At 36.3% G+C, this 16,852-nt stretch overlaps 1 protein-coding gene across 1 annotated transcript in view; it reads right to left on the bottom strand.

Annotated features, from left to right (window-relative positions):
* Window positions 1–16,616, bottom strand: part of LOC118530348 (glutamate decarboxylase 1-like) — a 42,609-nt gene extending 25,993 nt beyond the window's left edge. Inside the window, exons 1-3 of the mRNA XM_078060484.1 lie at window positions 16,554–16,616; window positions 16,339–16,452; window positions 15,311–15,371 (exon numbers count right to left, since the gene is read on the bottom strand). Of these exons, the coding sequence (XP_077916610.1) occupies window positions 15,311–15,371; window positions 16,339–16,452; window positions 16,554–16,616 (238 nt within the window). The remainder of the gene's footprint in view (window positions 1–15,310; window positions 15,372–16,338; window positions 16,453–16,553) is intronic.
* Window positions 16,617–16,852: the final 236 nt, after the last annotated feature.

Here is a 16,852-nt window from a genome sequence, read left to right on the forward strand (position 1 = left end):
CAAGTCACAATGAAATATTAAGAACAGAAGCCAGTCTGGTGGGTTGACAAGTGAATGGTGGTACAATTTTTATTTTGGTCTTGGAAAATAGGATTAATTTTATAAAACAATGTTATTAATGTTAATATATATGATCATTAATATAATAACTATTATTTTAAAATAAATTGATAAATATTTTAAATTTAATATTTTTTCTCTTTGAAATCTAACTTCTTCTAAGTTTTATTTTATTATGTTACATTAATCACCATACATTACATCGTTAGTTTTTGATGTAGTGTGCCATGATTCATTGTTTGCGTATTAACACCCAGTGATCCATTCAATACATGCCCTCTTTAATACACATCACCAGGCTAACCCATCCCCCCACTCCCCCAGAACCCTCAGTTTGTTTCTCAGAGTCCACAGTCTCTCATGGTTCCTCTCCCCCTCCAATTCCTCCCCCGTTCATTTTTCCCTTTCTACTATCTTCTTTTTTTTTTTTTTTTTAACATATAATGTACTATCTGTTTCAGAGGTACAGGTCTGTGATTCTAATACAGCCAAAATTATTAGTTATACCACAGGAAAAAAAAATTCTTTGGGTTTTCTTTGAGGTTTTCAATAACTTACAAGCATGTAAAGGGATTCTGAGACCAAAACGTTTTAAAACTACCGCGTTATAAAATGCTGCCTTCATAAGCATAGATGTTGTAGATACAAAATTATTCTAAAGTAGAAAGTAACATTTCCAATGGTATTGTCTTATTGAAATTGAAAAGAAAGCAATAAGTAAAATGCTTTTTCTTATGGTGCCTTATTATTCATTTTTAATGATACATAGGTATGACAACCATGCCTAGTGTTTGCATTTGAATCTCAAATGATCATTACTGAATACAAAGAAGGAAAAAAAATAACATCTGGATATCACAAAATAAGCCAATAACACAAATTGGCTCATGAATATTTAATTTGCACATTAATTCACCTACTGAGAAGGAAGGCTTGCAAAACAAATGAATAAACTCATAAATATTCCTTGAATTATTTATCTATTTGATCTTTTGTAGGTGTATTATGCAAAATTTTGCTTCTTAAATAAATGACATTTGAATAGTTGAAAAAATGCTCTCTCATTATAGTCACTGGACACCGCTATGCTAATAAAAGCAAAAAATGAAAGAGATTTACATGATTGAACACCATTTGAAAATGAGATCTTAGTTTGAGTCTTGTTGCACATTAGAAAACTTTAAAACTGATAGAGATGGTGATAATTAACTAAGAAAGAGCAGAGCATAGTTCATTTATCTCTCATATCTCTAGTTTTTTGGGAGTGAGGGAGAGTTCTATCTACCCATTCACACTCACTCACTTAGCCTCCTGTGTGATCTATATATATCAGATGATAGGGTCTTGTGTATAAGTCCAAAATATATTTATTTCCTTGTGAAAGTTTACTTGCATGAATTAAAAGTTAAGCTCTGGGGGTGCCTGGGTGGCTCAGTCGTTGAGCGTCTGCCTTCAGCTCGGGTCATGGTCCCAGGGTCCTGGGATCGAGCCCTGCATTGGGCTCCCTGCTCAGCGGGAAGCCTGCTTCTCCCTCTCCCACTCCCCCTGCTTGTGTTCCCTCTCTCGCTGTGTCTCTCTCTGATAAATAAATAAAATCTTTAAAAAAAAAAAAGTTAAGCTCTGTTAAAACTGCTAACTCAGTTTTGCATGCCTTCCCCAAATTTCCTTTATTATTTGAGTCCGATTTATTCCTACAGGGCTCCCTTACATCCTTCTTAATACCTTAAGATGAAATAATTTTGTTTCCTCAGTATTAGCATAGAGTATTTTAAGTTTTATTCTGTTTTTACCTTAAAGTGCTTATCAAATATCTTGGACTGTAATTATTTATATACATTTTATGTCATTGACTACATTATCAGTTCCTTGAAGTAAACTAGCATTGTGTCTTATTCACCTTTGTGTCTTAATCAGCTCTGTCGGTATCGTTCTGGTGCACAGCAAAGAACTTAGTAGATGGCTATTTTCTGTTAACTAAAACAAATTAAACAGCCTCAGCAAGTTCTATCAGCTCAGCACAGATCTCCTGCTGTGAGGAACAAAAAACAAACTTGATACAGGGAAAGTCAAGTGGCAAGAGTACCATCTTCATATTTTGTATTATTATTGAATGAGAATGAAAGAATACCTTATTTCCTATTGCAAAAGAAAAAAATACAAAATCTATGTTCTTAAATCTTAGGATAAATACTAAATATAGTCTTTTGGGTGCCTGGGTGGCTCAGACAGTTAAGCGTCTGCCTTCGGCTCAGGTCGTGATCCCAGAGTCCTGGGATCAAGCCCCGCGTTGGGCTCCCTGCTGAGCGGGGAGCCTGCTTCTCCCTCTCCCTCTGCCTGCTGCTTCCCCTGCTTGTACACTCTCTCTTTCTGTCAAAAATAAAATAAAAAATCTTAAAAATATATATATAGTCTTTTATTTTTTTCCCTCTAAATTATGTCAAAGTCCTAATTACTAAATATTAGGTCATATGGAGAAACAGAGTATTAGAGATGTGACCTAGAGTTGAGACACCTACAGCATGTGTCACATCAAGGTTCACTGTGAAGAGTCAACTTTTAATCACAACTTTGTGTCATTCATCTTGTAAGTTGCCAACAAATCTCAGTAGCTTCCTAACTGAATTTCTTCTCTGTGCTCTTGTTTTCTTCTAATCCTACAAACCATAGCCAAGTGAGTGTTACTTACATTCCTGCATTGATTTAGTCTAAGGACATTTACTGATGCGTCAGTCAGGGAGGAAGAATAATTTTTCTTCTACCCGTCTAGGTTCATGGCTGAGACCCCCAAAATAAAAGACAGATTAACAGGAGAAAAATGAAAAGAAGTTTAATAACACACATACCTTCTGTATATATCCAGGGAGATATCCAGGAGAAACTGAGTAATTCCCCAAAATGTCCAAGCCACCACCTCAAACACCATCTCCAGCTAAAGACAGAAGAAAATGTTGGGGGTACAGGGAGCAGAGACCATTTATGGGGGGTTGCCAGAGAAGCACAATAAACAAAGGTATGGTTGTTACTCAGATTAAGTCACTGCCTTCTCTACTGATAAGAGTTTCTAAAGATTTAGTCACTTTCCTTTTCTGGTACAGAGATGGAGACACCTTTATATATGGAGCTATCCATTATATATGTAAATGTCTCTTACAAAAGAGTAACTTCTACCCGGTTTTCAGAGCTTCTCCGGGATCTGCTCCTTCTTAAAAATAATCAGCCTCAAAAAGTCAGTATACCAAAGAGGCATATTTGGGGGTAGAATATTTTGTTCCACTTCATGTCAAACACATAGGTCCTCAAGGGCCAATCATACACCCAAGACATGATCAATCGCACAGCCTATGACCATTGTCATTCATCCAGGGTTGAGCATATAACCCAAGCGAGAACAGTCAGAGTCCTTCCCCAAGAATTTTTTAATTGAAGCAGGTGCTAAAGACCTTTTTACTTCACTAACATATCAGTGTCTGACCCCAGACTGCTGGTAATTGTTCTTTGCCACATGAATCAGCCAGAGTGAATGAAGCTAATTATCAGAGAACATAAAAAACAGAAGCAGAACAAGAAAATTCTGGATCCAACCAAACTCTGGTTGTTTCTTGAGGGACTCTAGAGCTGTTAGAGTAAGCAATTAAGTTCTAACAGGATACTCTGGGGGTCAGCAATGAGGAAGTCATGGCCAGCTATTGGAAAATCCAAGGCCTATCCTGGCAGCACTCTACAAGAAGTCAGATCAAACCAGACAGGCCCAGGATGGTGGGTGCCATGACAGGAAACCCCTGACCAAATTAGGAAGAAAAAGCCAGAAACTCTTTCCCCACCCCAAGTAATCAATATTCCACTCCCTACTAACAACTGTCAATAAAAGATAGAAACCCAACCCCCAGGGTGAGCAGCTCACTGGCTCTCTTGAGCTCACCTGCTGTCGTATTTCGAGAGTGTACTTTTCACTTTAATAAACACTAGTGCTTCTGTTATTCATCCACTGTGCTGCATGTCTGTCCTTGAATTCCTTCTCATGACAAGCCCAAGAACCTTCAGTGACTCCTTCAGGTCCAGCTGGGTCCAGGCCCTAGGGCCCCCGTGTCTCCCCACTTCACCCAGCAACAGAGTGTCCCTATTTTCTAGAACACTTCCTTCTGTGAACTATTCCAGTATTCTTAATACTATTCCAACACCTCTTCCTTCTTTTTATCTTTATTACTAAGCTAGTTCAAACAACACTGCTATGCTAAAGAATATAAATTATCTTGAAGGTCTTTTTTCTTTTCTTTTTTTTTTTTTTTGAAGGTCTTTTTTCTAACAGCTAAAAGAGGATAAAGTAAAATCTTTGTATTTGAAAGGAGCATTATGTCACACATATCTTCCCTTATCAAGAATGTTACTCAATTTGGGTAATAAAGATCAATACAATATTGCAAAACAAAATCTGAGAATCAAAATTAAACTGAAATGAAAATAATATATCAACTTTCAATTCAATTTTCTAAAACTAATAGGCAAAATTCACCAGCATTGTACCCACGAATCAATGATGGTTAAGTTTTCTCCTTATACTATATAATTATAAATAAAATATTATTTTAAAGTAAGCATATTATGTATAGAGTACAAATCTGCTGGCATATTTATATCAAAATACAAGATTTAAGTACTTTCACAGTCTTCAACAATCATTCGAGCCTTGGTTATCATACCCTTCATTGTATCCTTTCCTCACTGAGGTCCTTTGGTGGAAAAGCTTCAGAAGAGTGTTCTAGGATACAAGAAGCCATTGTGGAGTTTATTGTGGAAATGACATTATCAGATTTGTGTTTCAGAGTTGCAAGTGTGTATGGTAATAAGAAAAAGCACTTAATAATTGCTATTATTAGAGAGGGTACTGGACTCCATTGCAGGTTCCCTTAAGAGTGATAAACCAATATGCCTGCAGCGATGTTGTACAAAACTTGAGAATTTACCTAAAATATTATATATTTCATTGTATATTCTCTCTCTCTCCCAAAGAAGTGTAAGTTCTTTGAAAGCTGAGCCTTCCTTTATTTGTTGTTGTAGACTCATCACTCAAAATCTCTGCTTGACATATTCCAGATTATATGTATATGGAAGGCACAGAATATGTATATATGTGTATATAATGCATAGACTAAAGAACCAATGAGCACCAAAAAAAATTCCTGATAAAATTATAAAGGAAATAATTTTGAATATTTATAAAAATAATACAGAGTTCAAAGCACACTTAACATCTTACTCACTTTAACCAATGGTAGGAAAGTTTTATTTAAAAACCTGACTTGGAAAACAATTCTATATTATTTTCTTTTACTTTCTGGATAAAAGGTAATCAAGTTAATTATAATTTCCCCTCCAGGAAAATTCCACTTCCCCAATAATGAGAGAGATACTTGAACATGTTGCAGTAATTTAAAAGCTTAGTCATGTATAGAAAATTATAATGAACTTTTAACTATATAGAATAAAATGAGAACAAAAGATATAAAAGAAAACTAAAGAGTGGAAGAGTGGCCAAATGCAATATTTTAACAATCTTACATCCCTGTGTGCTACTTTGATGTGAAAAAAATAACCTCCAATTTATTGTTTCAAGAGAAAAGAAGAAGGAAGGAAGGAGGGAAGAGAGGGAGGGGGGTAGGGAGGGAAGGAGGGAGGGAGGGAGAAAGGAAGGGAGGGAGGGAGGAGAGTCATAACACTACACCAACTGACTGCATGTTCTGGAACATGTAACTTCAAACTTTTGGGGTCTTTGCGGTCTGTGAAATGGGGTGATTTCTTCCTTCACTGGGTAATTGTGAGGCTCAGGCATGACAATGAAAGTGTAGGAAAAAATGTTGCCATTCACTCCCTCCTCTGATCTTTAGGGGCACAGTGCCAGGTGTAACCACTAGTTTCTTGGGAAGATAAAAGAAGTTTTCATATTCTTTTGGAGGAGGTCAATTAACTAAACAAATAGCTCTCTCAAGTCCCAAGTGAACTTTATACATGCTTTGCTATATGAATTGTGTAGAATTTTATCCTGGCTCTATAGTCTTTATGACCTACCTACATGCATGTTCTCTCTTATGCTTATTTAACAAGAAATCAGTCTTATTTCCATATTTATGTGGAGGGATCTCTCTTTGTTAGTAGAATTTTTAATTCCAACAATATAAATTACTGAAGAAAAATATTTGTTTCATACAGGAAAAAAAATAGATCAAAATATGCTCTTTGCTTTCATTGAAATTTTAATTTTTAAATTCCCTGTTATAAAGTGTACTCAATGAATCAAATATCAGCAGTGGTGGTCCATGAAGGCAAGAGACTGCTGGGGCACTGAAGGAGCTGTTCTAGTTACAAGGACCCTCCCCCCCCAAAAAAAGGAAACAGGCATAATTGAGACAAGTTCTACTAACAGGACGTTGAGTAAAATAGATGAAGTAAGATGGCAAACAGTTCTTTTATGTAGCAATCCAGCCAGTGGCCTGAAGTATAAGAAACAGGATCTAGTAACTTTGGAGAGAAGACACATAATAAAGACTGCAGATTCAGGGCTGCCTGGCTGGCTCTGTCAGTAGAGCGTATAATGCTTGATCTCAGGGTTGTGAGTTTGAGCCCCACATTGGGTGTAGAGATTACTTAAAAATAAAATCTTTAAAAAAAAAGTGTGCAGGTTCAGAAAAGGGTTGTAGCCCACTGGGATTATAGTAAACCCAATGAATTTTGGTCACTCCCATTATTAAAAATAATAGAGGATTATTGATTTAAGTAACACCAAGACAACTTGGAATGCCCCCTATTAAAAATCACCTACAAATTCTGTATAAAATACAACAATCATACCTTTAATTGTATAACTGAGCTCATATGAAAGTAAAAGAAACTTCCAGGAACCAAAGAAAAGAGAGACCTTGTGGAGATCAAGTTGACTTTCAGATGGAATGGAAAAGCTCTGAGCTTATCTCAAGAGAAGTGTGCATGTCTGGTTTTTACTCTGAGTCAAGATCAGGGCAGTGGGATTTAAGATGCACTATTTAGGATATACTATTTTATGTCCTATTTTAGGTTCCCTGGTAACTTCCAGAGTCAGCTTCTTTACCTAGCTTTTGCAGGTGGCCTACCTGCTTTGATAAACTTGGCTTGATTACCTGACAGGCCTCCCTGATAGCTTCTCTTTAAACTTTCACAAAGCCATGATTTCTCATATTGATCCTGGGGTTCAACCTGGAGACATGGTGCAGTTCATGTAGGAGTGAATAGGAGCACTGGACATCTTGCTCTTAAGATGTCTAGGACTTCAGATGTTTGCTGCATTCTTTTTCTCTTATTATACCACAATCTCTGCCTTTAAGTAAAAGCCTCACGTAAGTATGCCCTTTGGAGTCTCATGAGCCCTTTCAAAGAACTGGGGAAATCTTTGCAGGTCTGGAAAGAATAGAGACAAGCACATGAGCTGACACTGTTTTATCACTGGGAAGGAAGTTTAGAAGAGGTGGCCTTTGCTCATCTCAGGAAGCAAAAGCTTAGATGCCCACATACTGGTAGGGATAGAGTCTTCTTAAGGCTGCAAAAGAGAACACTACCAACCAACCAGATTTTCATAAGAACCAAATATTATTTCTAAAAATGAATCTACAGTCATCAAAAATCAAGTGGAACAATTAAACAACATATTTGATACAGCTCCGCTAATGAGGAATGATTCTCACCACACACACACACACACACACACACACACACACACACAAAAGGTAACTATGTGAGGTAATGGATGGATTAGCTTTTTTCTTTTTTTAAGATTTTATTTATTTATTTGAGAGAGAGAGCACATGAGAGGGGGTAGGGTCAGAGGGAGAAGCAGACTCCCTGCCGAGCAGGGAGCCCGATGCGGGGCTCGATCCTGGGACTCCAGGATCATGACCTGAGCCGAAAGCAGTCACTTAACCAACTGAGCCACCCAGGCGCCCAGATGGATTAGCTTGATTGTGGTAATTCTTTCACAAGATATATGTATATAAAGCCATCCCGCACACCCCTTAAATATATACTTTTTAAATTTGTCAATTACACCTCAACAAAGAGAGAAAAAATGATGAAAAAACAAATGATAAGTTAACAAATTTCAAACCAGATGCAAAGAATCACTCCGGATGTATCACAGAGACCCAGAAATGAAAACTACCACAGAGACAGAGAAGTGCAGAAGCCAGCACGAGAGGGTGTAAACAGGCCGGAAGACTAGAATGAGGGGCGAGGGGAAGACACTGCTGGAAGAGATCATGGCTGATGTTCCAGAAAGGGAAGAAAGCTCTGGGCCCTCATACCAGAGAACATGTCATGCTGAGCAGGACTCAAAACACACACACACACAAAGCGCACTCTGCACTACACACGAGGCAGGCCAATTCTCAAACACCTTGGCCTCAGGACCCTGCAGTGTTGTAAGTCACTGGGGAAAACAAAACAAGCCTCTTCCATATTAACATTCATATGAAAAATATATTTTCCAAAACTAGTTAGGGTGTCATTGTTTCACATTTCTGCCAATCTCCTTAAATATGACTTAAGGGAAGAGAAATGGATCCTCACATCTTGTTCTGCCTTCAGTATCAGTCATGTGGCCTCTGAAAAACCCACACTGTCCCCTTGTGAGAGAACAAGAGGGAAAAGGATAATATTATTATCCTTTTATATTATTGTCCTTTTGTAATATTATGAACATCCTTCCAACTCACGAATCCTCTCACTGCTGACAAGATGACACTAAAGAATAAAAAAGGTAAAGGATAGATCTAAAAACTAATCTGACAAGAAAAAAACAAAAACAGATGGACTAAAGTCATCAGCCAAAGAGAAGGATTGGAAAACACAGGACCTTCTGGGACTTTCTGCGTGACCTTCTGTTAGGCAAAGAGCTCTTGAATATATAACATCAAAAATACAATATTCTTGAAAAGGCACCATTAAGATGAAAAAGAAAAAGCCACCTACTCTGAGGAAATATTTGCAAACCATATCATTTACAAAGGACTTATTTTAAAACATAGAACACTAACAACTCAATAATAAGACAACAACCTAATTTTTTAAATGGGGAATATATCTGAATAGATATTTCACCAAAGGTATATGAATGGTGAATAAACACATGAAAAGGTCTTCGGTATCATGAGTCATCTGAGAAATTCCAGTTAAAACCACAATGAGATACTATTTCATAAATACTTGAATGGCTACCTCCAAGATGACAGACAATTACAAATGTTGGAGAACGTGGAGAAACGAGACCCCCTCCTATGTTGCTGATGGGAATGTAACACGGCGCCATCACTTCATACAACAATTTGCAGTGTCTCAAAAAGTGAAACATAAACTTGCCATCAGACCCAGCAAATGGACTGCCTGGCATTTTCCTAAAGAAATGAAAGCTATGTCCACACGAGCTTTGTCTGTGAACGTACATTGCAGCACTAGCTGTAACAGCTGACGGGGATCTTTTAGGGGAAAAGAAAATGCTCTAAAACTAGATTTTGGTGATGCTTTCACAATTCTATAAATTCACCACAAAAAATGAAAGGTAAACTTAAATAGGAGCATTTTATGGTTCTACAAATTATATCCCAATAAAACTATATTTAAAAAAAGACAGTGGTTAATCAAATTGGATAAAGAACATAATCCAGATATGTGTTATTAACAAGAAACACACATAAGGGTATAAGGATACCAAAGATGAAAAGTCAAAGGAAGGAAAAGAAAAACTAGGGGAAGACAATTACAAGTAAGCTGTGTGGTTAAATTAGTATCAGACAAAATAGGCTTTAGAGTAAGAGAAAAAAATAATCAGGGATGTTTCTAGGATGAATTTTATCACTGTTTGTGTTCAAAATTTTCTTCAGGTTCTAGAGAACATAGTAAAACAAAATAAATAAGTTCTAAAGATTAAAATTTCCACTACTCACAGACAATATCACTGTCAATACAGAAAATCCAATCAAATATACAGGAAAACTATCAGAGCTAATAAGAGAATTCAAGTTTATTGGATTGAAAATCAATCTACAGGAATCAGTTATGTTCCTATATACCACGAATGACTACTAAAAATTATATTTTTAAAAAAGACATTTATAATAGCAACAAAATTAAATGTTACCTAAGAAGAAATCCAATGAAATGATGCAATTAGTCTAGAGAGAGAGTGTAATAAACATTTATTGGAAGCCATAAGGGAAGATCTAAATAAATAGAATTATTTGCCTCATCATAAGATGACCTAGTCTCGTGATGGCAAGTCTTCTCAAATTTATCTATACATTCATTGGAATTATCATCAAAAACTTAACTTGACCAGGGATACCTTGGCAGCTCAGTCGGTTGAGTGTCCAACTCTTAATCTTAGCTGAGGTCTTGATCTCAGAGTTGTAAGCTCAAGCCCCATGTTGGGCTTTTTTCTTAAAAAAAGAAAAGAAAGAAAGAAAGGAAGGAAGGAAGGAAGGAAGGAAGGAAGGAAGGAAGGAAGGAAGGAAGGAAGGAAGGAAGAAAGAAAGAAAGAAAGAAAGAAAGAAAGAAAGAAAGAAAGAAAGAAAGAAAGAAAGAAAAAGAAAGAAAGAAAAAAGAAAGAAAGAAAGGAAGAAAGAAAGAAAGAGAAAAAGATCTTAACTTGACCAAAAAATTCTAAAATTACCAAGGAAGAATAAAAGATCCAACATGGATGAGGCAATGTTAAAGAAGAAAAAGACAAGGGAATTTATCCTAACAGATAGAAATAATTATTATAAAGCCAACATTACAGAAGCAACTTACTCATGCGGGCATACATAAACTATTGGGATAGAATAAGGAGACAGCTGACCCATACATATGTGGAAATTTGACTCATCATTGAAACAACACTGCATATCAGTGGAGAAAGGATGGACTATTCAACAATATGATGCTGAGACCGTCAAATTAAAATAGAAAACTTTTTTAAGTTAGAGTTTTTACACAATACACAAATAACAATATGGAACTGATTAATGACTTAAGCACGAAAGAAAAGTTTAATTAAAATGCATAAAAATATGAAAAGATAATTCATAGAACAAAAACCTTAATACCAATAGCATTGAAAAATTACTCCTTCTCATTAATGATCAGGCAAAGGGCAAGTTAAAACCCATAGAAGATAAAATATCATACTCTAATTAAACTGGCAGAAATGTAAAAGCCTGGCAATATTAAGTGGTGGCAAGAATTTTTTTTTTTTAAGAATTTATTTATTTATTTGACAGGGAGAGACACAGCGACAGAGGGAACACAAGCAGGGGGAGTGGGAGAGGGAGAAGCAGGCTTCCCGCTGAGCGGAGAGCCCGACGCGGGGCTTGATCCCAGGACCCTGGGATCATGACCTGAGCCGAAGGCAGACGCTTAACGACTGAGCCACCCAGGCGCCCCGGTGGCAAGAATTTTTTAAAAAGATTTATTTATCTTAGAGAAAGAGAGAGCAGGGGGAGGGGCAGAGGGAGAGAGAGAGAATCTCCAGCAGACTCCCTGCTGCGTGTGGAGCCCAATGTGGGGCTCGATCTCATGACGCTGAGATCACGACATGAGCCGAAATCAAGAGTCAGACGCAGCCAACTGAGACACCCCGCGAATTTTTTTAAAAAGGGAATTTTCACACACTTTCACTGGAAGTGTAAAATGGTTACCCCCACTCAGAGGAACACTGTATTAATATATGGTAAAGCTGAAGATGTTTATACGCACTGCCTACAACCTAGTAATTCTCCGCATATAAACCCATATCACATATAAACCTGCATCAAACTCAGCTCACTATGGGGAACTTTAACATAATCCTGATGCCCAAGTCATTCTGCAGACCAGTTAGGCTATGATTTCTGGGGGTGACAGTGAGGCATCAGAGTTTTCTTAATACTCCCCAGGTGATTTCAATGTGCAGTCAAAATTAATAACCTCCACCTTACGGGAACTTCAGCATCTGTGTACAACTTGCATAAGAATGTTCATCAAAGCATTAACACACACAGAAAAAAAAAATATATCTATATATCACTATCCAAACACTATCAATGAAAAAAGGATAAATAATATTGATATATTAATTTAATATATAGATAAAATTAATTAACTGGAGCTCCAAGTATCAAATTAATAAATCTTATATAAAATTAGTACACATTGTTTAGGTTTCATATGTTTGTTGTAAAAGTGTTAAAAAAAAGAGAGGAACTGGCATGAGAATTATATACAATAAATACAAGATAGTGGACGACAGATAGAGAACTGAGAGAAGCACACGGGGCATCAGTAAGATTGGAAATACTTTATTTTTCAGGACAAAAGATCTGAGGCAGGGAAATGAGAAAGTACAGGGGAATGTAGGTAGCTTAGTGAATGGGTGTTTGTTTCATCATTTTGCTTCTTAAGTTATGTTTGTGTTATATAAATTCCCTCTGTGTGTCAGATACTGTATGTCAAGCCTGTGAAAAGATATTAAATAAACAGGATCAATGTTAAGATTGGTAGTGAATACATGGATATTCCTATATTATCACAGAAATTAAACCCTAAAGTTGGGAATCCTGTGGATTTATGGTGAAAATGTCAATTCCATATACCCTTAGATTTTAAGTTATACTACAAAGAAAAAGAAGGAAAAAAGCAACAAATACATATTATATACCACTAAGTTATTTGAACCAGTATGTCAATGCATAGTGTATTTAATACAAGTTCAGTGTAAGAAGAGAATTAAATATTCAGAACAATCCCTCCATTTCCCCTATTTGGATATTGACTTTCAAATTCATACGATATTTCTATAGATATTTTGGATCAATAATTTGTAGGAGACTTTAATTCAATACCTTTGAGTAAGCAAGTTCAAAATACTCTCCATATTACTATTAACCATAAAGTGGATCATAGACAGTCTGGTTTAGGAGTGGAACAGTAAGCCTTCCACATTTCCCTCCAAACCAAGAATACTAAAGCCTTTGGAGACTAATCTTGTCTCCACTGTTAAGGGATGTGAATCAGGAGGGAATGAGCTGAGGACACTGTTGAGAGGTGGAAAATGATGAAACAATTCTATATTCAATTCTAGAATTCTTGTTCTATATTCTCCTGAGTTCTAGAGACTCTAAACCTAAACAAGGTGATTCATGAGAGACAGGATTAAACTTATAGATATGTTAAAAGTTGTGATGGAACGTTTTCCTAATTACTGTAAATGGCACCCAATGAAACTGAGGGGAGTCTGCAATGGGATAATTAAATGGAAATATGTCTTCAATTTATCAGATATGTATTACAGAACGAGATGAAGAGAAATAAATAGGGAAAATACTGTGCTCTCAAAAACAGGTCAGAGGAGGGGTACCTGGGTGGCTCAGTAGGTTAAGCATCTGACTCTTGATTTCTACTCAGGTCAGGATCTCAGGGTCCTGGGATAAGCCCCACATTGGGCTCTGTACTCAGTGGGGAGCCTGCTTAAGATTCTCTCTCTCCCTCTGCCCCTCACCACCCCTCTTAAATAATAAATCAATCTTTTTAAAAAACAGGTTAAAGGAAATAGTCTATTATTACAATGCAAATCAATAATTCTTTAAATTTTGAAGGATTACATCATTATCCTTTAAAAAAATTTAAGGTGAACTTGTCTTCCTGTTTCATTCCATATTGGAGTTCTTGGGATCTGAGAGCACAGATTCTAAAACTGCTTCCAATCTCCTACCATGATTATTGCTATGACTATCCCTTTGCAACCAAAAAATATAGGGTTTTTGTTTGTTTTTACTTCTTTCATACTGCTATGATTCTTCTGTCTCATCATCCACATCTTCCCATTGGAAAGGTCTCCTCCTCTGATACCATCCTGTTGACAAACTTCTTGAGCAAATTCTCACTTTCACAGAAAGCAGCAATGAGCATTTCAGATGAGAAACCAACCTGGAGTTTATGCAAAGTGGAATAGCTATTTTCCTCTTAACAAGCTATAGATTTGCAAAAAACAGCGATTTGCTCTTTGATTTTTCAAAATCTTGAAGTAGATAACAAAAAATATATAGAATTCCTTGCTGCTACTATAAACCAAAGACACTCTAATCAGTGAAATAGTGAAATTTACATTTACACTGATTTTCTTTGATTACCTACCTCATGCAATCATGGAATCTAGACTTTCCCACCCATATTGCTTTTAGATTAATTGTAGCTTTTATTGACAGCCAACTTTAATTATGAAACATACAAAATAATTGTAATAAATATGATTTAAGTGACTGTGCCATAAATGCAGTAGTGACCATTTTTTCCTTATATTTAGGAGAGATTTCCATACATGGATAGTATTTTACATACTTATAGGAAAAAATCGTAATTTATTCTAGAAAAGGACTCATCAGCTTGATTTTATTCTAAATTAGTTTCCACTAGTCTCGTATAGTGTCCCCATCAATTTTCCCTTCCTGCTACATTTAATTCTTTAAAACTAAATCATCTTAAAGATTTTTAAAATGTATCTAAACAGCCACATAAAGATTAGTTGTTTCTTTTTGGAGAAAAATCATGGGGAAAAAAATCTTACCTATTTAGAGCAGATGTAAAATTATGTTTAAGCAGTTAAACGTTTCCTTGTGTGTTTTTATTCATATTATTCCCTCTGTCTGGACACTTTTTCCCTTTTTTATATCAAACCAACTTGCTCATACTTCAAAATCATAATCTTATCATATTTGTGAATACTCCCTACCTCTCCTACAGTTACTTGCACTTTACCTACTTCTCCCAGGAGACCTTTGAACCACAACAATCGCATAACTGATTGAGTCATACCAACCAGTAAAGCACAAACCTAATAATGTCTCCAAATAGGATATGAGCTTTTCAGTGTTAGGAATGGTGCTTGTTTTATTCTGTATTTCTGGCCTCTAGCATATGCCTAGTACATAATAAGTGTGCCATTAAGACTCTTTCAAAATGAGTAAAAAAATTATCTTAGTCTCAGAACTGAATCTCTGACAGTAACAATCTCTTCCCTCTAAAGAAGCCATTAGGAGGATCCCTATGTCATCCTATTTTTATTGAGATGAATTTTGGCTGGCTTTCTCCATCTTTCCCAAAGCAAACTGTCCCCCTGCTCAAACCGGCCACCATAATGCAAATGTGGATGTGTCCAGACTGATCTGGGCCTGAATCCTAAACCCACTTTTTAAAACGAACATTGGCCCCCAAAATTTACTTAACTCGGAGGCTCGCATTCCACCTATGTCCATGTCAGCCGATTTGCGGTACCCTTGTATCTAAGGAAGGATGAAGAAGGGTGTCAAAGAAAAGAAGGAAGAAGGGATTTGAAAGAAGGTGGAAAATATAAGAGTGATGCTCTTTGAGAATGATCAGAGTTATAAGCTGCTTGGTTTTTACTGTGTAAAAGCCAACAGTGTACTTCACTATCTATTTTAAAAAAAAGTGACACTCCTTGAGATAGAAAGACTGGAATGAGCATGAATGTGTACAATTTATTTATTCCATTTTTAAATCATCAAAATAATTTATTCCTCTTTTTCTCCGTAGAACAGCTGAAGCAGGAGTAGAGCTGCTAAATCAATAGATTGAGGAAGGATCCATATTTCATTACAGAGTTTTGTGAGTTTATATAACATGTAAAGCAGTGGTGAGCAATAGGCGAAGGTGGTAGGAGTGATGATAATCAGAGTGATTTTTTTTGGTATCTCATGACACATTAGCTATACTTTTGGAAAATAAAGGCTTTCTTTTACAGAATGCATCATTTGACACTTAAATATTTAGTAAGTTCACCTGTTACTTTTCTTGCTTTAAAGGATATGAATTTTAACAGACTTTAATAATAGTGCAGTACTAATTTATGATATAGGGAACAGTTAAACATTTTAAACTACAGACAGCTAACTTAAAATAGACCCTTTATAACTCAGACATAATTGTGATCACTCATCAGTTCTCATTTGATTTACTTTGTGCCCTTGCAAGTGAGATTGACCCCCACCCCCACACACCATTCTTTTCTTTTCCAGACATTTCTTCCAAAATTATTTTTCTGCCCTCCACTTGTAGGAGCACTCTGCAATCTATTCTTGGCAACAATTCTCATTTTATTAGTCATGAACATTTCAACCCTCAGTTCTGTTCCTTCAAAATAAGTATTATATTCTTTTACCCAAAGGCAACATCTTTCAAAACATCATAAGATAGTGAGTAAACACACCTAATATTTATTTATATTTATACCTGGTATAAAAGGATGTACTGAGTGATCGTATTAACCTCTATGAAAGAACAAGCATCTTTCTTGTATAGAAAGTTCAATGATGTTTGGGTAAGAAAAAGCACGGATGGATTTAGCTAAAAATAAAAGTTAAAAAAAACATCATCCTTTAGGTTCTTATTTTTCAAATTAATCCTAAATTCTGAGCTCTCTAGGCCTTCAACACCCTTGTCAATACCTTCCCTTTAATGTCTTCCAATCTTCCGTTCCTTCCCCAGCCAGCATTGGCTCCATGGCCCATGGTTTTACTTCTTGCCAATAGTCTCAACCTCTTGTTACTGTTTTCTGGCCTCTCCCACTCAGCAAATCTTCCTCAACTTCACCTCAGCTGCCACCATACTTCCTCTCCCTCCACAGATAAAAGCCATCAGACTCTGATTTCTCAATAAGCTTAAATTCATCTGTATCTATCTACTTTTCAACCTCTGTTATCTAAAACAATGTCTCTCCTCTATGGCTGATCCTCTTCTGCACCCT

Source organism: Halichoerus grypus, chromosome 13 (genome assembly GCF_964656455.1).
Source record: "Halichoerus grypus chromosome 13, mHalGry1.hap1.1, whole genome shotgun sequence".
Taxonomy (NCBI): Eukaryota; Metazoa; Chordata; class Mammalia; order Carnivora; family Phocidae; genus Halichoerus; species Halichoerus grypus.